The sequence below is a fragment of the Hevea brasiliensis genome, chromosome 13 (assembly GCF_030052815.1).
Source record: "Hevea brasiliensis isolate MT/VB/25A 57/8 chromosome 13, ASM3005281v1, whole genome shotgun sequence".
Taxonomy (NCBI): Eukaryota; Viridiplantae; Streptophyta; class Magnoliopsida; order Malpighiales; family Euphorbiaceae; genus Hevea; species Hevea brasiliensis.
Window position 1 is genome coordinate 25,087,675 of NC_079505.1, and position 24,926 is coordinate 25,112,600.

At 32.6% G+C, this 24,926-nt stretch overlaps 2 protein-coding genes across 5 annotated transcripts; one reads left to right on the forward strand and one right to left on the reverse strand.

Moving 5' to 3' along the window:
- The first annotated feature begins 5,060 nt into the window (after positions 1 to 5,060).
- Positions 5,061 to 17,429, forward strand: LOC110657132 (uncharacterized). 4 transcript variants are annotated; one of them, XM_021814220.2, is made up of 8 exons: positions 5,184 to 5,227; positions 5,568 to 5,669; positions 5,789 to 6,819; positions 7,461 to 7,521; positions 7,619 to 7,728; positions 15,791 to 15,881; positions 16,828 to 16,875; positions 17,157 to 17,429. In XM_021814220.2, the coding sequence occupies exons 3-8, from the start codon at positions 5,789 to 5,791 to the stop codon at positions 17,184 to 17,186; spliced, it is 1,371 nt and encodes a 456-aa protein (XP_021669912.2). In that variant the 5' UTR covers positions 5,184 to 5,227; positions 5,568 to 5,669; the 3' UTR covers positions 17,187 to 17,429. The 4 variants fall into 4 exon arrangements, with proteins under 4 accessions (XP_021669913.2, XP_021669912.2, XP_021669914.2 ...); XM_021814222.2 differs by having other exon boundaries at positions 5,211 to 5,227; positions 5,568 to 5,678; XM_021814221.2 differs by lacking the exon at positions 5,568 to 5,669 and having other exon boundaries at positions 5,061 to 5,227.
- A 2,174-nt stretch (positions 17,430 to 19,603) lies between these two features.
- Positions 19,604 to 23,311, reverse strand: LOC110657133 (uncharacterized). The gene is made up of 2 exons (XM_021814223.2): positions 22,848 to 23,311; positions 19,604 to 19,813 (listed from the first exon to the last, which is right to left on the reverse strand). The coding sequence occupies exon 1, from the start codon at positions 23,148 to 23,150 to the stop codon at positions 22,881 to 22,883; it is 270 nt and encodes an 89-aa protein (XP_021669915.2). The 5' UTR covers positions 23,151 to 23,311; the 3' UTR covers positions 19,604 to 19,813; positions 22,848 to 22,880.
- Between the last annotated feature and the right edge of the window lie 1,615 nt (positions 23,312 to 24,926).

Consider the following 24,926-nt stretch of genomic DNA (forward strand, 5'->3'; position numbering starts at 1 on the left):
AATAAACCAAATCATTTGATTACTAACAACTTATTTGTTTGAAGAATTGATATAATTATTTTTAATATAAGCAAGAGATTTTATTATTGCAAAGAAAATAAATTAAGAAACAAGGAGGATGTGCTCGAAACAGCTCTATGCCAACAAAAATAACCAAAACACCAAAGACTAAAAAGTAAAAAGCTCTATCAGAAAGAAAATGATACAAAAGTTGGTAGATCAAAGTGAAGGAGCAGAAGCATGAAAAACATAAGTTTAGATCATTGAAATCAAAAATTTTTCATCTATGGTCACATGTATCATGTAAGATTCATTTTTATTTATTTGATCACAATGATAAACAGCATATTAAAACTCTTTTAATATGTTTTTGGATCTATATTTGCCATTTAAGAATTTAGAATTAATCAGATTAATTTTAGAACCCTAGATTAGATCAAGAATAAGTGCACTACCCTCTTGATGCACTGCAGTGTATTTGGCACCTTTGGGATGCGTCTTTAGGACATCAGATGTTGTCCCTCTAGCTTGTCCACACCAAGATCACCTATGACAGCCCTTGAACAGCTTCTAAAGGTTTTTCTATGAATTAGAAAATCAAGTATTGCCTTTTGAGAGATTAGAGATGTAAATAGAACACTAGAAATAATTTCTAGTATTTTTAATTCAAGAGATTGTTTGCTAATCTCTTTGAATTGATGAGAGATAAAGAAGAAGAGAAGGGAGAGGTCTCCAAGGTGGCAGCACAAAGAGAAAGGCAACAGCTTGTGTAATTTGTTCTTTCATCCTTACACTTATATAGCTAGGTCACCACTTAAAACCCTTGCCACATGTCACCTTCTGATTGGCTCTAGGTTTAATTGACCCAATCACATTGTGCCAAGTGTCAAACCTATATTTAATCTTAATTTTAATCATCTTACATGATTAAAAGACATTTGGCAAGCTTATGTGTAGTGCCATTTGTCACCATCTCATGGTGCCACATGTCACCCTGTGAAATGACCAAAATACCCTTATGTCTTAATTTTGAGTTCTCAATCCAAAATAATTATTTCTCTTCTTCTAATCAATTTATATCAAATATAAATTAATTAATTAATCTCTATTAATTAATTTCTCATTAATTAAATTCATATTTAAATACTTTAAATATAAATTTAACTTATACTATACATCCAACAACCTAGATTTGGATTCAAGTTATGTTAGGGACTTTGCAATCTAATTGCAAACCAAACCTATTTAATTAATCAATTAAACTCTTTAATTAATTAATTAAATCATATTTAATTTGGTGATTACTTGTGTATGTGTGTAACTTACTAGGCTCATCACTAATTGACAATGAGACATGATATCAACTCTTAATATCATCAGAACTCTTTCTTACCATAAGTGATTTCTCTAAACCATTTTATGTAACTCATAGACCATGGTTAATACCTAGCATAGCATGCCATGGCCACCCAATCAGTAATAAGGTTTATCTTAAATGAACTTATAATCATATGTTACCATGCACTAGAATCTCTCTGTTATAAAATCCCAATCCAAGCTGGAGTTATGGTTTATGTCAAACCTTATTTGCTATGAATATTATGTTCTCTTTTAATTCCAGTTCTTGATTAAAAGATTTTTCTCATCAGAAACTCTTTTCTGAATAAATCTATCTGTCCTGGCCAGGAACTTGAAAGATCAAGAAGAATTAAATGAACATAGGATTTTATCCCTATTTACTTAGAGGAACAGATTCCATCTTGATCAACACCTACCTCCATATATAACTAGTATGAGCCAACACATGCCCATATACCCATACACACTATAAGTATGAAAGCAGTATCAAACTCAAACCACCTATATACAAGATAACTGTGCTATCTTAGGTCTAAAGATTATATGCACTGATATGATTTATGACAATGCATTGATAAGAGTAAACTCCATGTGCTTGTCATAAACGTCACTAGTTCAGCCTACTTATCATGTATAAGTGCCTATCATTTTGTTATATGGCATGAGACTCACCATTCCATCTTATTTACATCTCATATAAATAACTTGGGAACAAACATAATTACAATCTTTCTGGATAAGTCATGTCCTTATTGTGAAGTATCCTCGATTGTGAACCTATTTATGATACTTTGTGCTAGAAATACTATCACTCATATTCTTAACAACTTAAGAATAGAATTTTTAACAAAATATCAATGGACCTTTTCTATTACACATAAATATATTATATAAACAGAAAAGTGAAAATGCTTTTTATTAATAAAACATGTACAAGATACATACTAAATGATATGCTCTAGGGCATACTACTAACACAAAGCTCACAAAAATATCCACATCTTCTCAAAGAAACAATTCATGACACCATCCTATATTTAGAATCCTCTAAAGTTGAGGGCTAGCTTTAAAAGAAAAGATGGCTAAAAGAAAGAAGTAGAGGAAGCCCAAAAGAATATATGCATATGTTATCAACACCAAGATGAGCTTTCACTATATAACTTTTGAGGGACCAACTAAGACATTGGAACAAGTGATTGTGCTGTGCTTGTCATTTGCTTTACTAGAATTCCTCAAAGTGCCTCTGCAATTTTAGCAAATGGGAACAAGTGGAGCTTCTGAAATTATTTTCTCACTTCAAATAAAGATGAAAATTGATTTACTATCGTTGCTTCATCAAAGTAAGTCATAGTAGAGGATAAATTGATATAATTAGCTTAAAATACCAAAGCGATGATAACACATTAGGGGTTTTTATTTTCTTTATTTTAAAGATTTATTTTGGCGAATTATTTTATTAACAAAACTTCAATATGATTCATAGGAGATTAATATATTCGACAAGAAAAGTTAGAAAAACCTTTTTATTTCATTGTCCTAAAAAATTAAAATTTCATGCATTTTTAGATTTCATCAATTTGCATAATTTTATTAAAAAATTTAGGAAAAATAATTTTAAATTTAGCAAAATATGAATTTTATAGGTTAAACTAAATGGAGAACTGGTTTTCATTAAAAAAAATTATGACTATTTTAAATCTAGGAAAAACAAATTTTATTATCAGTGTCTTGCTATATCAATAATAGGATATTTATTATTTGTGAATCAAATTTGGGCCCCCTTGGTTAATTTTTTGCCTCCATCACTGATTATATATAATATTTTTTTATTTAAATTGAGTAAAATTTTTTTTAAACCCACTGGCTAAACTTTCTGGCTCCGCCCCTGTGTACATTGATTAAAGATGGCAAAATTTAAAAGTCATATACATTGCTAAAAGGTGAAAAAAAAATCTAAAAGTTATATACATTATCAAAATGTAGCAAAATTCAAAAGTCATGTACATTGGTTAAAGGTGGCAAAATCCAAAAATCATGTACATTGGTTAAGGGTTGTAACTTGTAGAGTGCAAAAGTATAAATAGGTCGTAAGACTATATTACTAATGAATGCACTAAAATTACAAGAAGGAATAAGGTAGTGCAATTGGTTCTTTGGTTTTGTAGACCCATTTCAAGATAGTAAGTTGGAGCAATTGATTTGTACAAATAAGGTACACATCTAAATTGTGATATATTAATATTTTCTATGTTTACATGTGATTATATATCAGACTAGTGAAACAAATATGGTAGAGATTTTAGGGTTGCATGAATATAGGTTATAATCCATGTATTATTTTTCTTCCAATTTAAATAAACGGGTTGGGTAGTGAATGCTCAACAAACAAAATCCAAATCCGATATGGGTATTATTCTTTAAATTTAAATCCATTCCAGACCTGATTATATACTACTCGAATATATCCTAATAGGGTTTGATGGCCCAAGTACCCACAAATACCTAATTCGTTGCCATTCCTATCATATGTTTTTATTATTTTGTAATTAATCTAATTTTAAAAAGAAAAATATTACTTTTTTATATTTTCTAGGCAAAAGTCTATATTTAGACCCTTAAAGTTTGGTCCAAAAGTCAAATAAGATCTCTTAAGTTTTTTGGGGTTAAATAAACACTTCAAATTTTAAAAAATAAATCAAATAAGCCTTTAGGACAATAAGCCTTCAGATTTTAAAATAGATTAAATAAGCCGTTGCTTTTAATTTATATCTTTTATTCATGTTCTACCTCATTTCTCTGTGACTAATTTCTTTTGGCGATGTTTGTGAACTTATGTTGCCTACTCATTTCCACGTTCAAAAGGTCAAAGCTTCTCTTATCTACCTCTCACCTTTCTTTCTCCCCAAATTACATATTCATCTGTCACTATCCTATGTCCTTCTTACCGTCCATCAACAATAACCAGTCACTATCCTATGTCCTATCCTATGTCCTTCTTACCGTCCACCAACAGTAACCAGTCACTATCCTATGTCCTTCTTACCGTCCACCAACAGCAACCAATCTCTGTCAACTGAAGCAATGACCTTTTAGTCTCTTCAATTCAAAAAATATGGATTTGAACACTACTTAAGACCTAATTTGAAACTTGGATCCAAAACCTCAAACCCCTCATGCTTACCAAAAGAAGCATTCCTAAAATTCCAAATCTAACCTTTGAATATTAATTAATTTCTATTATCTTTCCGATAAAAAAAGAATATTAATTAATGTCTCTCATGCTTTGCAATATATACAACTTTTTCACGACTATTACTGACTTAAAGAAAAAGATGACGGCGACAATAATGAAAAAAAGATTATTCTTAACGGAATAATTATAATAAAATCTCATTAGATTATAATCAAGTTGGTAACGATAATTATGACAAAGATAATAAATTTATAGAAAAACTTATTAATATACTCTAAGATGATATAGATATTTACTATAATGTTGCAGATTGGATATACAAAATAATTTGTAAGAACTTATGCACACGGCTTTAACTAGACTTAAATTAAAGGCAAGTTATAATTTAGTCTTTTTTAAAAGTTAAAATTTATTTAATCTATTTTAAAATTTAAAAGAATTATTTGATTTTTTTTTTTTTTTTAATTCAAAGGCCCTATTTAGACTCCAAAACATTAAGGGCTTAGGTGAGGCCTGTCTTTTGCCTATTTTCAAAAATGAAGAGTAATATTCTCTTCTGAGTTGTGTCCACCAAATTAGCCTCCCATTCCCGTCCGTCGTTCCTCTTCTTCTTCTTGCTCTTTAGGGTTTTGATTGACGAGAAAAGAAAAGATGAACGGTTTCTTTTCTGTCCAGGTACGTTCCTTTCATTCTTCTTTTTCCTGTGATCAATAATGCCCTGCGATTTCAAAATTCTGTAATGCATTAAATCAGGCCGATATTTAAAATAATTGATTTTAGGGTTTAAAGAAGGAAGAGATGGATCAATTGAAACTATGATTTTGTAAAGATTTTGAATCATTTCAAATACTTATTATTGAAGATATGATAGTTCTATATTGTTTAGGGATGATTTCTATGATTAATTTCATGCATGATTCTACTGTAGATTATTTGTTGTCTTAGAAGTAAAGAATTGCTGTTCTTTTTTTGGTTTTGTAAATCTTTTTCAATGTGATTTTAATTGTTAATGCAGTAAGCGGATGGGATCTTTTTCTTTTATGTTTATATGAATTGAATCAGAAAGGGAGTTCAGCAATTGGGTAACATCCTACATGTTATTGCAGACTTTTTTGAGGTGAAAAATGTTGGTATAAAGTTGTCATCTATTTCAATTGATGCTGCTTTATTTCATGTATTTGACAATAGCATTGAGATTTTATTTGTGATTGGATGCTTTCTACTTAAATTTGGCAGATGTGTCTAAAATGCGATGAATGCTCTCATATTGGTTCCACAAAGGTTGCACCATTCACTGAGGGAAAAAAGAGCGCTGATCATTCGTGCCTGTTAAATTTTACTACAAGTCCTTACCAATCAACTATCCGTACAATGTCTGAAAGTTCTGCACCTAATTTTGTATATAGAAGAAGGAAGCAACGAGGAAACTCTGTTGCCATTTTCTCGGCACAGGTCTGTGAAAGCACAAAGAGAAGTGGAGATGAGTGTCTCTCTGTTGTCAGTTCTGATGCTCCTTCTATTGCAGTTAAGGAGCGACAAATAGTTTCTCAAGGTGAGAATGCTATTGGAGCTACTGTCATACCTATTAATGGATGTTCACTGGCAGAAGAACAGGGTTCTGATGAATCATCCAATAATAGTGGGCAGAAAATCATTGAGGTTGACAGTATAAATGACAGTTGCTCATCATCAAAGTCTGATATGGAACTTGTTTCAGCTTCTATGCAGACTGAAGTGGACAATACTGGTGAGTGCTCCTCATCCAGTGTAAAGGTAGTAGAGGTCTTCGGGGAAGATTTATCAGAAAAGGATTTATGTGTCTCTATAATTAGAAGCCAGGGTGTGCTTGAAGGAGTTTGGCCTAGCAGGACTCATGCCTCTGCTGAAGATGTTGGTGATAGTAGTGCTAGCAGCAATTCTCGGTCTTGCAAAATTTGTGCTCATCCAGAGTCTCCTCTTAAGATGATAATTTGTGATAATTGTGAAGAGGCATTTCATCTATCTTGCTGCAACCCTCGTGTAAAAAGAATACCGGTTGATGATTGGTTTTGTCATTCATGTTCAAAGAAGCGTCGCAAAATCCTTAAAGAGAAAATTTCTAGATCTCCTAATATGATTGGTGAAAAGGGTAGAAGTGGAAATTTTTCTACAATTGAATCAAATCCAATAGCATTGATGTTGAGAGATACTGGGTCATATAAAACCAGTGTCCGAATTGGAAAAGGTTTTCAAGCAGACGTTCCAGACTGGTCAGGTCCAATTACTAAGTATGTGCTTTTTGGTAATCCCTTAATTTGACTTTTGAAACAAATACTTATAAGAAATAGATAACTTCAAGTGAGATGGTATAAATTAGCATCATTTGGGATGATTTGCAAATAAAAATACTAAAGCATCTCAAAAGCAGTGTAAAATGCAACACCAAATGGTTTTTGTGGGTTAAAGAGGTTTGGACTCCCTTTTTGACTGGATATCTTTCTTGAAGATAATTTGTCTGGTAGAATAAAAGCCAAGGAGAAGGATTGGAGAACCTGAGACTATTGAATGCAAGGGGAGCTTTGGGTTGGATTAGGATTGCAATAGATGTTAAAAGATGAAAATAGGAATAGAAAGTGGTGGCTAAGTAAGAGTTATAATTTTTATTAGGTCACAGCATAAGCCTGTTTGCAGCTTCCTCTTTGGGATTTTGTTATGGATCTGATCTTTTGGGAAATTTTGCCAATGATTAATTCGGATGCATATCTACAGTTAATAATAAGGAGGCATTGAATGGCATTTGTAGCTAATCCTTTCATGTGATTCTCTAATATTTCTAGACTCTTCAAAATAAATTAGGAGTTAAGCCTTGTTTGAAAATACATATAATCTTGCCATTCATTATATAACCTGCTATTTTGATTTTGTATAGTGATGAAGATGCATTTGGTGAGGCTTTGGAACTGGATCCATCAGATTTTGTTAGTATGACTGTAAGGCTGCAATTTGTGTTTTGCTTTTTATGTTATAGGTTTCATTTATTAGTAGACTTGCAGGTTCTTAGGATAAATGACACATCCTTTTATGCAGGATTTGAAGTCAAACAAGCCATCTAAACTTGGCGCTATTGGTAACTGGCTTCAGTGTAAAGAGGTTATAGATGGTGCAGGAGAAAGTAATATATGTGGAAAGTGGCGCAGGTAAACCAAATAATGATCCTTTTGGGTGATCGTGTTTGTGGGTTTATTTTAACTTGCATATAATCAGAAACTATTGAAGTTTCTCATATGCTTGTTAGAATGTCTAAGCTCTAGCGATACTTTAGTAGGGGTTCCTTTCAATAAAATGTTGTAACTCATATTTTCAAACAGAATTAATTATGTGGAGAATTTATGATCACCAACAATGTGAATGTGAATCATTATGTTTACTGCTTATGTTTCTACAATTGCCTAACTTTTCAAATTTTCAATTCTATCATATTCCTTCAATTTAATTAATTTCCTACCATCCTAGTCTGAGGAGCTACAACTGAATTGGTATGCTAACATATTTAGGCATGGTAAATACAATTTGAATGATTGATTGGGCACCACCCAAAGTTTTTTAACCCCTTTGAATTTCTTTCTATCAATTTGCAAAACTATAAAATTTTGGGATTTAGACAATTTTGAGTGGGCCTTCTGCCCAACTATTTAGATCATATTCCCAAACTGCTTAGCCATGTCAGCATGCCAATTTAGTGCCAGCTCGACATGAATACACCTCATGGTGTGATTCTGATCCTATATACAGTTTTTCGAGAAAAGTGGGAGGAGATTGTGTGGGTGATAAAAGGCAGGAGTTTAAAGAAAAGGTGCCAACAACTTTAAATTTGTTTCCTATCTTTTCATGGCCTTAGAAGCAAATTTAAACAAGAACCAAGATAAACATTAAAATAGAAGGTTTAGGATTTACACCTAAACTTTCTTATACATCATATCCAAAATATTCTATAATTTCCTCAATAAAGTCCATGTTAAATTGAAACATAGTCCTAAGTTTCTTGAGTTTGCGGCCATAATGTAATGGCAATAGTCTATCGTTACACAAATTTTTTAAAAACTTAGCAAAATACAAAAAAAAAGATTAGCAAAATACAAAAAACCAATCGATAGTGGTAGAGCCAACTACAATGATCAAATTCCAACAAACTAATTAGCATAAATGCATCTAATTCTTTGATAACAAATAACTCAAGTAGCTAATGTAAAACGCCCCTTACAAGCCCGAAGTATGGAAGAAAAGCCTTTCTGATGCGAACCTCAAGAACGATGTCTTGAAACCCACGAACAGGTTTGGTTTATAATCCTAAGAAAGCCAAAATCAAGTTCAAACACCAAAGAATACCTTGACCTATCAATTATATAGAATTGAAAACCAAGATAATTCAAAAGTAGAATTAAAAATTCTTGACCCAAAGTTTATAATTAAACAAGAACCAAGAATATCAAAATTGTTAAACCCTACAAGATTAATCTCTCTTGAAAAATTTAGTTTAGTTCAAGAAAGAACTTAGGAAAAATCCCTCTCTTATATTAATTTAATCAAAAGTAATGTTCCCCCTCAAAAAGTATTAAGTTAGCTTTATATATACGGCTGAAACCTTAATTCTCTAAGCTAAAAAGAATAAGATAAAACCCTAAAAACTAATAAAAAAACTGGAGTGGGCTGCACTCTTACCTAAGGCCCAAGAACACATAAATAAGGCCCAAAAGACATATTTGACTAAAAATAATTAAATTAAAAATAATCTTTTTAACTCTAGTCCTTGTGATTGCATCTTGAATCATCTCATGAACATTCTTAGGATCTTGTTGTTCTTGTTGATTTCCATCATCCCCTCCTCTTCAAAATGATTCGTCCTTGAATCTTCACCTACATCAAAAGGGGAAAGATCAGCAACATTAAAAGTAGCACTCACATTGTATTCACCAGGGATATCCAACTTATAAGCATTATCATTAATCTTGGCCACCACTTGAAATGGATCATCTCCTCTAGGATGAAGCTTAAACTTCCTTTGAATTGGAAATCTTTCCTTCTTGATATGCACCCAAACCCAATCTCCTGGTTGGAAAGTAACTCGCTTTCTTCCTTTATTAGCTTGAACTGCATATCTCTTATTCTTCTTCTCAATATCTATTTAGCTTATTCATGGATCCTTTTAACCAATTCAGCCTTCTTCTTTCCATCTAAACTTGAAATCTCATGCACATGCAAAGGAATCAAATCTAATGCAGTTAAAGGATTAAACCCATAAATAATCTCAAAAAGGTGAAAAACCAGTAGAAGAATGCACACTTCGGTTGTATGCAAATTCAACAAATGGTATACATCCCTTCCCATGATTTCAAATTCTTTTTAACACCAGCATGCAAAAGAGTTGTTAAAGTTCTATTAATTACTTCGGTTTGTCCATCAGTCCGTGGGTGACATGTAGTAGAAAATAGCAGATTAGTACCCAACTTAGCCCATAATACTTTCCAAAAGTAACTTAGGAACTTAACATCTCTATCACTAACAATGCTCCTAGGGATGCCATGCAACCTCACAACTTTCCTAAAGAATAAATCAGCAATATTTGTGGCATCATCAGTTTTATGGCAAGGAATAAAATGTGCCATCTTGGAAAATCTGTCCACTACCACAAATATAAAATCTTTACCTTCCCTAGACCTAGGCAACCCCAAAATAAAGTCCATAGACAAATCAACCCATGATTCACTAGGTACAGGCCAAGGTGTATATAAGCCTGGAGGTAAGACTTTAGACTTTACTTTCTTACATGTGATACACCTAGAAACACTCTCTCCACATCTCTCTTCATATGAGGCCAAAAGAAGTGCTCTCAATGTATTCAAATTCTTAGTAACCCCACAATGTCCCATGAGACCACCACCATGTGACTCATGCACAAGTAACTCTCTCATAGAGCAATTAGGCACACATAATTTACTCTCACGAAATAAAAACCCATCATGCCTATAAAATCATGCCTATAAAACTTTTGAAAAGCAGCTTTCTCACATGCATCATAAACAATAGCAAAATCAGAATCCTTAGCATATAACTCCTTCACATACTCAAAGCCTAACAGATTAGCATTAAGAGTAGAGATAAGGGCATACCTACGTGACAGTGCATCAGCATCTACATTTTCCTTACCTTGCTTATACTGAATAACATAAGGAAAAGTCTCAATAAATTCCACCCACTTGGCATGCCTACTGTTGAGCTTGTTTTGCCCTTTTCAAGTGTTTCAATGACTCTGGTCAAAATGAATCACGAACTTCTTTGGCCACAAGTAATGCTGCCATGTCTCCAATGCTCGCACTAAGGCATAAAGCTCTTTGTTATACGTCGAGTAGTTCAATACTGCACCATTCAGCTTTTCACTAAAATATGCAATAGGACGTCTCTCTTGCATCAAAACAACACTTATACCAATCCCAGAAGCTTCACATTCTATTTCAAATGTTTTAGTGAAATCAGGAAGACTCAGTAATAGGGCAGAACATAACTTATCTTTAATTAAGTTAAAAGCACGATTTTGTTCTTCACCCCATGTAAAGCCAACATTCTGTTTAACAATCTCCGAAACAATCTCTGTCAAGGGTGTAGCTAAAGTACTGAAATCCTTAACAAACCTTCTATAAAAACTAGCTAAACCATGAAAACTACGTACCTTAGTAACAAATGTAGGAATCGGCCAATCACGGATAGCTTTCACCTTCTCTTCATCCACCTCAATACCCTATTAGTAATTACATAACCCAAAAACATAACTCTTTCTATGCAAAAAGTACATTTTTTAAGATTAGCATACAATTTCTCTTTTCTAAGCACTTCAAACACACACCTCAAATGACTCATATGTTCTTTCATGTTTTTTACTGTATACTAATATATCATAAAAGTATACCACCACAAACTTACCAATGAATGCATGCAAAACATGGTTCATTAATCTTATGAATGTACTAGGTGCATTAGTCAATCCAGAAGGCATAACTAACCACTCATATAAACCATATTTTGTTTTGAAAGCAGTTTTTCACTCACCTCCTCTACAGCATACTCCACATCAGTAGCATCTTCTAATAGAGGCATAGAATCACTATCTTCATCACTCTCAGTCTCTATATCTCCATTATCCCTTAAGATCATTGCCCTTTTATTGGGGCATTGTGAAGCAATATGACCTGTCCCTAAACATTTAAAACACTTTATATCCCTATTTCTTTGAGATTGGGAAGAGTTCATACATTTATTTGTGTTATCCCCATGAGGCTTACTCTTACTTTCTTCATACTTAGGCTTAGAAACAGCCTTGTCCTCCTTCTTAGGCTAATTCGGTTTCCATGAGCTCTTAGGAACTAAACTTGTGTTACTCTCATGCCTCGGCATCCCTTTCCTCCTAAGCTGCTTTTCAATTTTCATGGCCATATGCACCATGTCCTCTAACTCCACATAATGCTGCAGCTCAACTAAATCAGCTATTTCTTTATTCAAACCACTTAAGAATCGAGCCATTGTGGCTTCTCTGTCCTCCTCAACATTTGCCCGAATCATAGGCATCTCCATCTCCATCTCCCTATGGTGTTCTTCCACACTCTTTGTCCCTTGTGTGTCTCTGCAGCCTCTGATGCAATTCTCTGTAATAATGGTTAGGGACAAATCTTCTTCTCATGACAGCTTTCATCTCATCCCAGGTATCAATAGGCATCTCCGTGTTTCTTCTTCTACTTAAAATTATTTGATCCCACCATACAAGAGCATAGTCAATAAATTCAACAGCATCAAGTTTTATCCTTTTCTCTTCTGAATAGTTGTGACAGTCAAAGACTAGTTCAACTTTGCGTTCCCACTCAAGGTAAACATCTAGATCATTCTTCCCTTAGAAAGATGGAATTTTCATTTTGATGCTCCAAATGTTTTGATCAACCCCATCTCTACCTCTGTCATCTCTCCTCGGCCTTCTGTCATGCCTTTCTCTCCTCTAATAAAATCTGTTCTCATTTATGATTGAACTCCGATCATCATTATTTTCATCTTCCTCATCCTGCTTATCTTCGGACTGTTCAGGAGGAGGGTTATTGTTGTGTCTAGCTTGTCTTCTAGTATTAGGCCTCTCGCTTTGTAAGTTACCTATAGTAGCTTCTTGGCTATTTAGTCTAGCCTCTTACCTTTCATTTGATTCCTCATGTCTCCAAGCATCAAAGTCAGTTGCTTATACTGTTGTTGAATAGCTTGCATTACGAAGAATTGATCTGATTTCTCTTCTTCACTGTTTTTGTGTGACATAATTGTAAAACCTGCAAAAGAATGTTAACAAATATTTTCACAATGCTCCCTTACGTGTTTACACTCAATCAGTGTCACTCCACTGGTATTTCACACAATTTAGGCCTTTACCCTGTTCTGTGCTCGCACACTCTTGCCTTTTTCCATTATTTAATTTTTACTTTTAGCTCTTTAAGGAACTAACCAAACTCACTCAAAGTAACCAACTTGTAATATTCAACAAAATTGAAATTCAAGATAAGACTGAAGACACGAAATAAAAACAAGCAACAGAAAGACAAATACAAAGATAGAATGATAAAGGACTCTAGAATTCAAAGAAACGGAATAAGATACAAAATTATTAGAAATTGAAACAAATGAAACAGTAAAGAAGCAAAAGCCTAGGTAAAATCTAATATTTTAGGGTGTGTAGTGAACTCTAATTGTGCCACACTAAATCTGTCTCCTTTTGTTTTTTTTTTTTTTTTTGGCTTGTAGCAGACCTGAAATTCTGCAGAAAAAAAAATTCTGCAGTTCTGTTTTTTTTTTTTTTTTTTTTTTTTTTTCTCAAGCTGCTGTGCAGATTTTAATTTTGGAGAAAAAAATCTGCAGTTTTTTTTTAAGCTGCTGCAATTCAATTTTTTTTTCTTCAGTGGCAGATCTGAAATTCTGCAGAAAAAAATTCTGCAGTTTTTTTTTTGGCAGCAGAACTGAAATTCTGCAGAAAAAATCACAGTTCTGTTTTTTTTTTTTTTTTTTTTTTTGTAGGATTGAAATTTTGCAGAAAAAAAATCTGCAGTTCCTCTGAAATTCTGCAAAAAAAAAAAAATTGCTGTTTTTTTTTTTTTGAAACAAGAGACAAAAAGGAAAGGAAGGAAAAAAAAAATCAGATTAAGAATTACTGAAGAAAACACAAGACATAAAGAAACAAGGAAATTGATGAACAAGTTACAAAACGAAAAGAAAACACAAAAAGATAAATAGAACCTGATTTGGTGCGAAAGCTCTGATACCAAATTTGATGCAAACCTCAAGAACGATGCCTTGAAACCCACGAATAGGTTTAGTTTATAATTCCAAGAAAGCCAAAATCAAGTTCAAACACCAAAGAATACCTTGACCTATCAATTATATAAAATTGAAAACCAAGATAATTCAAAGGTAGAATTAAAAATTCTTGACCCAAAGTTTATAATTAAACAAGAACCAAGAATATCAAAATTGTTAAACCCTACAAGATTAATCACTCTTGAAGAATTTAGTTTAGTTCAAGAAAGAATTTAAGAAAAATCCATCTGTTGTATTAATTTAATCAAAAGCAATGTTCCCTCTCAAAAAGTATTAAGTTAGCCTTATATATACGGCTGAAATCCTAATTCTCTAAGCTAAAAAGAATAAGATAAAACCCTAAAAACTAATAAAAAATCTGGACTGGGATGCACTCCTACTTAAGGCCAAAAAACACATAAATAAGACCCAAAAAACATATTTGACTAAAAATAATTAAATAAAATCATTCAGACTTGTCCTAAATTAAAAAAAAAAAAGCCATACTAAATTTGCATAAAAATTCATTAATTCTGTCCAAATATTTCTTGATCATCTCCCCACGCAAACTTGGATCAAATTAAGCCACTTTTTATCTTCTTGGAGCCCCAATTTATTGATTGTATCTCCATATTTAGCTTCTTGTGCAACCGCTTCCTCAATCAATTCTTGCATCTTTTTAACTCTAGTCCTTGTGATTGGAGCTTCTTGTCAAATTGCATCTTGAATCATCTCATGAACATTATAAGGATCTTGTTCTTCTTGTTAATTTCCATCACTTTCTATTTGCTCTTGGTAAAAGTAAAAAGTGAAATTAATTAAAGGAGAAAACAAGAAAGAAATGAGCAGCCTACCGGAGAAGGCAAGCTTTATATATTAAAGGCCGTTACAGTTGTTACCTAAGGGAAAATTCTCTGGATAACGCCCTTTACCATTATGTAATGGTGGTAAGGGCCTTTACCCATGCAAAATAAAATTCCATATGTTATATAATGGGGGCAATGGTGCCCCAAATTCTGTTATATAATGGCTGTTACTTCACTTAATGGTCGTTACCATGATAGTTAATTGATTGTAAAGCTTTCTAAGTTAAAAAAAATCAAAAGCTGGCCGCTGGCTTTTATTTTTGGTTTACCGAACTCTTCTAGTTCAGTGGTTGAAGAAACTCTTAAAAGCTGGCTCCAAAAACTGAATCAGGTGGGCACTAAATATGATGCATAAGAGGCTTTCCTATTGGCTAAATCACATTATTGAAGGTCTCTTGCTGGTTCAAAAAGTGAACATTACTATTGGTGAACCGACTATGGATTCCTTTTGAGATCTGAGATCTGAGATCTGGATCAATTCTCTAGTAGGATAGTAGCATTCAACTTGATTTGTCTGATCCACTTGGATCACTTGCCATCTCATAGAGATAAAATGGCAGGACAGTGTACTGCATTTGTCATGTGTTTATATTTATTTAAATTTTACTAAGCACATAATTACAGATTTTCTTAAGATGGGAGCATAATGTGATAAATTTGATAACTATCTTGAATTGAGGCTCTATGTTCCATGAAGATTGAGACATTATTAGCGTCACAAATTAAGAAAATCCTAAAAATGATTTGCTTTTAGCGTTGTTAGTAGCCTAGATTCCTGTACTGATGTTTTTCTCTATATGGTTTTATTTAAAATGTATCTGATATCCAAGCGTTCAGGGGTGTTTTGATGTCTTTCCCTACTTTTCTCTTGTTTTCACATGTGAACATCTTCATGTGTGTGCCTGTTGTATGCCTGGCTGTTGCTTATGTGTGTGAAATTGTCTGAATTAATCTCACCGATCTTGTTAGTGTCACTTGTTAATTGTGGACAAGAATCTTATATTCTGTCTTGAAATAACAGGGCTCCTTTGTTTGATGTCCAAACTGATGACTGGGAATGCTTCTGTTCCTTTCTTTGGGACCCTATTCATGCTGATTGTGCTGTACCCCAGGTGATTAACTTGCCAATTTTGATGTTTTTCTATCTCTGTATTTGGTTTTTCCCCTTCTATATATTGAAAACACATTTTGCATTTTAATTGATATTATTTCAACCTCAACTTGGTTATGTTTACATGGTGTTTAACTCCCCCTGTAAAACCTACAAAAGTATCTTAATGAGGTAAACGGGCCTTGCAAATTCAACCATCATAATTCAGAGTTCTAAAAATGAATCTATGTTGGTGTCATGTAGAATTTTTTACATTCTGGTTCTCATGAACCAGCCAGTGGTATAAGTTGAATTACTTAAATAAATGATTGGTAACTGGATCAAAACCATCTTGGGGGAGGGCTGGTCCTGGTCCTCCCTCCTCGAACCAGACCGTACCAGAACCAGTGGTCTGGTCTGGTTCGAACTTGCCTCTTAACAAAAAATGAAAAATTTTCAACTGTTGGATTGATTCAACCAGATTTAACTAGAATCAAACTGGAACCAGAACTGGGCCCCCTATGGTCTGGTTCAGGGCCTTTGGTTCTGCAGAACTGGACCAGACCTAGCCAGTGGTTGCCTCTACTTCCGTGTGTACTTGCTGTATCTTTGTAATGGTGTAGCAGCAGTGTTGCTTCTCATTTCTTCCATTAGAGTTGCTGAATTTGTTGTAGCATTGATCACCTACATTTAAAAATGGATGCATTTCATCAGCCTGGCATTGAATTAGTTTAGTGAAAATTTCATTTTTGGTTGCCGTTAGCCAATTTCCTTGATTAGATCATGTATTTCTTGAACAAGCTTGCTGCCGAAGAGTTGAGTCGGTTCAGCAGTTAATGGTATATTCAAGTTATTGTTGCTTTCTGCACTATCGTTAAAATTTTTTGGTTATCATCAAATATTATTTTATCTTTAGTGGCTTTATATGCTCTATTTTTTTCCTGACCAAATTTCATTTTCTGCTCCAGGAGCTGGACACAGATCAAATTCTGCAGCAACTAAAGTATATTCAGATGGTATGCTATATATTCTGCTTCCTGGTTTATTTCAGTGTTTTTTATTACAAAAAGTGTTTGTGCAAGTGCATTTGGATGGTGAGGCTGATGTCTGGGCAGATTGGATTCCTTAAAATCTTTCCATTAGAGTTGTTAAACTGGAGATTGGTAGGTAGGATTAGGATCTGATCTACTGCATGCTAATTGATAGTTCATTCTACCTTGTGGTTTAGTATCCTAGCAAACATTCACTTCAGTAATTCGTTTTATCAATTTGGTTAACATGAAATTATTGTGTGTAGCTGAGACCACAGTTAGACGCTAAAAGGTGAAAATTGAACAGCACCAAGAAAGAAGATGATTCAATGGACAGTGGAGAAGATATGAGAAATATAAGAACTCAAAAACATGCTCAGTGATCAGCTTGGCTTGTACATTCATTCATAAAAAGCAAAAATCAAAAGCCATGAATTTTGGAGTTACCACGGCTGTAAGGAAATTATTCTGGACAGGAGAATAATAATTTAGTATGATAATATTTAGCCATTAGGTTGTGCCTTCTGTTTTGTGCTTCATTTGCTTCCATTTCCATTAATCTTCTATTTTCAGTTGCTGGGTACTTTAAAAGTTTAGGGGAAATTTACTATAGTTTAGCCATTATTAACACTCAAGTTCCTAGATTTTGGAAAATGAACTATTTCATCCATAACTTTTGCTTTTGTTAAAGTTGAAGTTCCTCACTGTTTAACTAATACAATTTAGATCGGTTCTGATGCAGTTTAGGTTCCAGTTTTGAAGGTAAGTTAAATTGTAAAGGGATAATTATTAACTTAGATTTTTAAAATTATTTAATTCTTTAGAATGTATAAATATTAATGAGATTGAGAAGTTAATCTAGTATACAAACAATGCTAATGAAGAGTTGAAAATCAAATAGATAAAAAATTACTCCTTATTAACCTCGTTTCATTAGATAAAGAATTGAAGGATTTTATTGTTGCCATAATTACGAGGGGGTTAATTTTTAAGATTGTACAAGAGTTCCTATAACTAATAAAATCTTATAACATACAAAATTTATTTTTCTTTATTTAAAAAAAAAAATAATTTCCGCCTGTTTAAAATCAAATTAAATTAAATTGAAATGAAATTTAGATCGTGTAAACCATAATTGGAATCAGAGTAAACCCTAAACTGCCACTCAACTCAGATCAAACCCGGACTAGCACCACTAGAAAACCAAAACCGATCTAAAATGGGACTCTGCCACGGCTATTGCTAACAACAACTCAGTGCAATGGTAAGTGGTTCACGAGCACTCTTGAAGTTCAAAAGTTAAAATCCTACTCTAGAATCAAAATTGAAACTAATCTTTGAACTAAACTTCAATTTCGGTTCTAAACAATTTCAATACAGTTTTGATTCTAATTTTAATTCAATTTTAATTTCATTTAAATCTTGATTCTTACAATTAAAATTATAATATTATTGTATTCATTTAAAAAAAAACTTCTAACATCAAGATATCAATAATAGTACTAATATTAACATCACAAATATTTTATCTATGTAATCCATCATAAGAATATTATATATAGAAAAATCTACTCATTTAAAAAATTTTAGAAAATTATGTAAGATCAATAATTCATTAAAATTATATAATACATTTAATAAAAAAATAAAAAAAAGTGCAATTAATTCCTCAGTTTTTAATGAAAACCAATTTATATTATCGAAATGATAAATATAAATTTATTTTGATACAATTCTTCAATTCGATTCAAAATTATAGCTGTGCACAGTTCTCAAAAAAACCAAACTGAACAAAAAAACCGTACCGAACCGATAGAAACCATACCGAATCAAATTTATTTTGATACTTTAGTTCAATTCTGATTTTTCACTAAAAACCAAACCAAAACTAAACTGAAACTAAATTTATACGTATATATATATTTTTTTTAGATATATTATATATTTTCAATATAATTATACATATTTATATATGTATATTTATAATTAAGAATTATAAAATAATTTAATTTATTTACAATTAAAATTATTATATATATATATTCTTAATTATATTCATTTCTTATAATTAAATATTATATATTTTTTATATAATTAAAATATATATTATATGATATACTATTATATTATATAATATATTCAATCTTTAATTATATATACACCTTATAATTAAAGATTATATAATTTAAATAAATTAAAAGATATATTATATAATATAATATATATTAATAACTCAATTCAAAACTTAAAATTATTTTAAGAATTGAAAATCGAACCTAAACCGTACCAAAATTTTGATTTAGTTTCAATTCCTAAATAAACTCTAAACCGAACTAGAACCGAACAATTCCTATTCAAAACCCTCTAGAACCATGTAAAAATATCATTTTAAATACCATTAAAAAAAATTCTAAAACATTATTTTATTATTTATATTTTAATGACTAAAATTTATTAAAATATATTTTAAATCATTTTTTAATACTTCTAACTAATATATTTTAAAAAATAATAATTTTCTAAGGGCAGCTTTGATAACAATGCCAAGTTGAACAATTATTAAATCAATTAATTTTGATACCATGCGGCTTTATCTTCCATACCATGCCTAAAGATAGTGTAAAATTCTACAGAGAATGCATACAAGCCTAAAATAGAAACTAGGAATACATCCAATGCAATAAGAAAGTTGCAAGTGCATAGCAAACGAAAAGAACAAAAACAAGTACCATTCCCATATAACATTTAAATAGAAAAGCAATTATGCTCAATACTCATGGCCAAGTGTATTTTATTTCATCACTTCATGCTACCAAGCAGTGAAAAGACAGTATCTTCCTGCCTACCATATCAAGAAACACAAAAATAAAACATCAAGCAAATCAATGTTTGTAAAATCAACTCCCAGGAGGTTCACCGAATCCTGCAAATAAAAGGCAAAAACATCAATGAGTTGGAAAAATATAGGGGATTTAAACAAAAACCCCTACACATGCACACCTGTGTGTGTATAGAAAACCTACTATATACTATGTTCTCAGAAAAAGTATATTTTCAGTTCTATAAACCAAGTATAAACTACATAAATAAGATGCATCTCATGAATTTTTCTTGAATTTTTCAGTGTTGCAATTCATATCATCATATCAATCTTCATGACAGGATTGCAAGTCATGTCAAATCTTTAAAAAATTTCCAGTGCACCAAAGAGAAAAGTATATTGCCTTATGCTTTAGATATTAGCACAATCCGTTTTAGAAAATGTGGTCAAACTGTACAAGGAAACAACAGCTCAAAAAAGCACACTAAGGTCCCTGTTTCAAATTAAATAAATAAGAACAATAAATTAACCTGCAGAGAATTTCTTAAGCATACATTTTTATTTAATAAAAGACTCATTTCTACTGTATAACTTGATAAAAGATTTACCAATCAGACATGAGATAGGGAAAGTGAAATCAGTAGGTGTTATGGGTAATATTTCCTTCACACTCCTTCAACTTGAGCTACCATAAGCTCATTGCAAGAACCTAATTTTCCTTCCAGTTTTCATCAAAGACCAGGTTCATATTCGCCACAGTCAACTTCAATATCCAAAACATGCAACCAAGAAAAAAGGGGAAAAGGCCAGAAAGTGATCAAACCATCCAAATCAAGACGGGTAAGTACAATGCCTAGATAACAAAGGTCTTTTTTTTTTTTTTTTGTGGGGTGGGAGAGAAGCTAAGGCCACAAATTGCCCTTCGTCAGAGTTACATTGATCTCCACTATTCATATTCAATTACTAGTAGCAGAAAAAATGAAAAGCAGTTCCTAAAAGGTGGCATTTGGCTCACCCAACTCAAAACATGATGTTTAGTCAGACACTTACAGAAACTCAAGTAAGCTACAACTACAATTAATTTTTAAAATGCTCCTAAAGTTCCTTAGCATAAGCAGAAGTTCTTATTACCCCCTCCCTCCATCCCTATATCCTTTCTGTTGTTCATTTCTTCCACTCATCAGATTTTAACTTCAAAACTAAACAAGTATTTAGAAGACCTTGGAACAAAAAAAAAAATCTAACTTAGTAAACTACACAAAATTTGGTTCAAAAATGGGATAACTGTAATGATTTGAATGTCAGAAGCTGAGCTGTAAAGAGAGAATACATAATAAATGGTTTTATATTTTTGTTCATCCAAATTTCAAAGATATAAATATTTACTCAAATACTGCTATCTAATAGAAAATTCAAAATTAAGAAGTGTAAACAAAAGAATAAATGCACAATATTTGCTCAGCCATGTATTTCATAATGAATTTTCATAAACTCAATAACCAATATAATAGGCACTTCTCAATTTTCTCATTTCTGCAAAAGAAATCCATGGACATGCTTCCACACATTCAAGTAGATGCAATCCTCAATTTTAACTTTCTTATTTCTCTGTCAATCTAGAAAGTCTCATATCTCCTGTCCAACAAGAATGAGAAAATGTCTATTTATTAGGGTTTAGATACTTACTTATACAAATGTTGCATGACATAGCCCCATGGACCATGAGCAGCATCCACTACTCGGATCATTCTGTTACTAATATTTATCCCTAAGCAATACTTCTGTAAAATTTCAATTATAGTAGAGTATTTGTCTAAGTATTCCCTTTTTTTATTAATTTTATCTACTTGCTCGAACAAATGTTGCATGATATAGCTACATGGACCATAAGCAGCATCCACTACTCAGATCATTCTCTTACTAGTATTTATCCCCCAGCAATTCTTCCTCCTGTAAAAATTCAATATCATCCGGAGTCCAGTCCGAATGACAAATAGAGTATTTCTCTGTGTTCCTTTTTTTTTTTAATTTGGGATATAAATTTGCTTTCAGCTTATGAAGAAAAAGAGTATCCAATAACTGGATCAACAATCATTAAAATTCTTTTAAGTCTGTAACAGTCCATACCCCAGATTCACAGAAACAACAGTTAACAGGGGAAAATTCATCTTTTTTTTCTTGTTAAAGAAAATCCTTATATGTTGCAATTACATACAACCACTTTTGCCAAACAATTAGCATATCAAAAAGTAACAAATTGTAATGATCTTTCCCTGTCTTGTCAAGGTTCCAGCACGGACAAAAAAGATACATCAATCAACCCACCCAGATTCAACAAATGGAAAATCAAATTAAATCCCATATTTGGAGTTTTGCACATACAATATTCGCCGGTCACAGTCTCACAGCAATAACCAATTGATCTTATTGAGCCCATTAACAAAACCAATCATGGTAAATACGTGTGAGAGTGAAGAAGAATATCCCTAGAGTTAGAGCTACCCATACTTTCCACTAAACCCTTCCTGCAACCCCCCAAAAAAAGATAAAAAAATGATAAATAATATCCATCAACCATATCGATGAAATCCAAGAATACCCTTTAAATGGCCATATTTCCCAGACGCTGGATCCAAACATTCTTCAGGCATTTAAACGAAGAAAATTAACTAATTAAATCAGTAAATATAATAGGCCAATTGAAAACTCGCATCGCTCAAATGCCAAGGCACTCTTTCAATCCATTAAATTCCAAGACTATTTAACCAAATCCAATCGATCAAATCCTCAGAATGTATCAGATTATAAAAACACATACAAACACAAACACAGTTTTACCCACAACCATTTAACAAAAAAGAAAGAAAACCCACCAATGCAATCCCTGTGCTTGCTCCAAACCAAAACTTTTAACACAATTTAACCCGCTAAATTCCTCATTCCCACAAACAGACCCACCAATTAATCGCTGAATAAACACAATAGCCACAGTAATAACATAACCATAGTTAAAAGATAGCAAACCACTCTAATCAAATCCCGTATAAAAACAAACAAAACCCAGCAGTACAATCATTGAACACATACCAAAACTCTACACATAACAGCGAGAAAATTAGAAATGGGAAGAACTTACACTGAAAGACCGACGAATCGATCAATCAATGAATCAGTGGCCGTGCTCCTTAGCATGCTGCTGGTGCTCGAGGTGGCGGCGCTCCTCCGGAAGAGCAACAAGGTAGGAAAAAATCATGCCACCGAAGCAGACATGGTAGAGAGGATCAATGGAGCTGGTCTCAATGTACTTGGTTTGGTAATTGTCCAAACCTTTCTGCACCGATTTCTTCACGTAATCGATCGATAGCATCGGCTTTACGTAGTTGGGCACTTCCTTCAGTTTCAACCCCTTTATCTCGCTGTAGAACTTCCTCATCGCCATTTCCTTCGAAATTTTTAGATAAAATTGGGAGTTAATTGATGAAATAGACTTGCAAACCCTAACCCCAGATATATAAATTGGGGATCTGATTCCCGATGCCCATGCAGAGAAAAAGAGAGACCGGCTCGGACGATTATGGGCCGTTGAATTGAAGGTTTTCAACGGCCATTTAATTTTCACTAATTTTTTTTTATATAATTCAGGGACTAAAATTTACTAAAATAATTTTATTCTGATGAAATTATTTTATTTTCATATTTATGTTTCAATTAGATCAAATTATTTATTATTTTTTATACTTAATGGATACCTTTTCTTTTTTCATTTTATTAGAATTTAAATTAAAATTTTATAATTTTGTTAATAAATTCACATCTATTTTTTTTTTCAAACGATATAGTCTGAAATTTTATTAAAAAAAAAATAATAAAAAAAATAATTTAGGATTTTTTTTAAAATTCCTTTAAAAGCCAAACACTTATTAAAATTTTAAAATTAAAAAATACAAATAAAAATATAATTTTATAATAGTTTAGAGTATATCTAATACTATTTGATATATAGTAAACTCAACTCAACTCAACTAAGCCTTTATCCAAAAAATTTGGGGTCGGCTATATGGATTCGCTTTTTCCACTCTGAACGATTTTGGGTTAAATCCTCAGAAATGTGTAATGCTTCTAAGTCAATTTAGGTCTATCCCTTTTTTTCTTTCTATCCTCTAGCCTAATGTGCTCTACTTGTCTAACTGGAGCCTCCGTATGTCTACGCTTCACATGACCAAACCACCTCAATCTCCCTTCTCTCAACTTATCTTCAATTGACACCACTCCTACCTTTTCTCTAATACTTTCATTACGGACTTTATCTAGTCTAGTATGACCACTCATCCACCTTAACATTCTCATCTCTGCAACTCTTATCTTAGATGCATAGGAATCTTTGCCCAACACTCACTACCATATAGCATGGTAAAATTTTCCTTTTAATTTATTGGGAATCTTACGATCACATAAAACTCCCATGACACGTCTCCACTTCAACCATCAGCTTTAATCCTATGACTAACATCCTCCTCACATCCCCATCTACTTGAAGGATGAGCCTAGATATTTAAAGTGATTATTTTGGGACAGTGCCACTCCATTCAAACTAACTCCTTCCCTATCACCGGTTTGGCCTTCACCGAACTTGCAATGCATGTATTCTACTTAACTTAAAACCCTTTGACTCTAGAGTACTTCTCCAAAGTTCTAGCTTCCTATTGACTCCTTCTCGTGTCTCATCTATCGAACAATATCATCCGCAAACATCATGCACCAAGGAATACTCTCTTGTATATGTTTTTCATCTAAAACTAATGTAAAAGGTAAGGGCTTATGGTGATCCTTGGTGTAATCCAATTGAGATCGGAAAATCTCTTGTGTCCCCTCGCACAATAGTAGTTGCTCCTTCATACATATCTTTCAATACTTGTATGTACCTAATAGATACCCTCTTTTGTTCTAACGCATTCCATAAGACCTCTCTTGGAACACTATCATAAGCCTTCTCCAAATCAATAAAAACCATGTGTAGATCTTTCTTCCCATCTCTATATTTCTCCATCAAGCTTCTAATGAGAAAGATCGCTTCCATAGTTGAGCATGAAACCAAATTGATTGAGAGAGATAGAAGTATCATGACGTAGTCGATGCTCCACAACTCTCTCCCACAACTTCATAGTATGGCTCATGAGTTTAATTCCCCTATAGTTTGAGCAACTCTGTATGTCTC

Bases quoted from the DNA above. Each gene is read 5' to 3' on its own strand.
- LOC110657133 (XM_021814223.2), bottom strand. From the start codon at position 23,150: ATGGCGATGAGGAAGTTCTACAGCGAGATAAAGGGGTTGAAACTGAAG.
- LOC110657132 (XM_021814221.2), top strand. From the start codon at position 5,204: ATGAACGGTTTCTTTTCTGTCCAG. The intron at 7,729-15,790 runs GTAAACCAAATA...TTGAAATAACAG, and splicing joins ATATGTGGAAAGTGGCGCAG to GGCTCCTTTGTTTGATGTCC. The intron at 16,876-17,156 runs GTATGCTATATA...TATTGTGTGTAG, and splicing joins AACTAAAGTATATTCAGATG to CTGAGACCACAGTTAGACGC.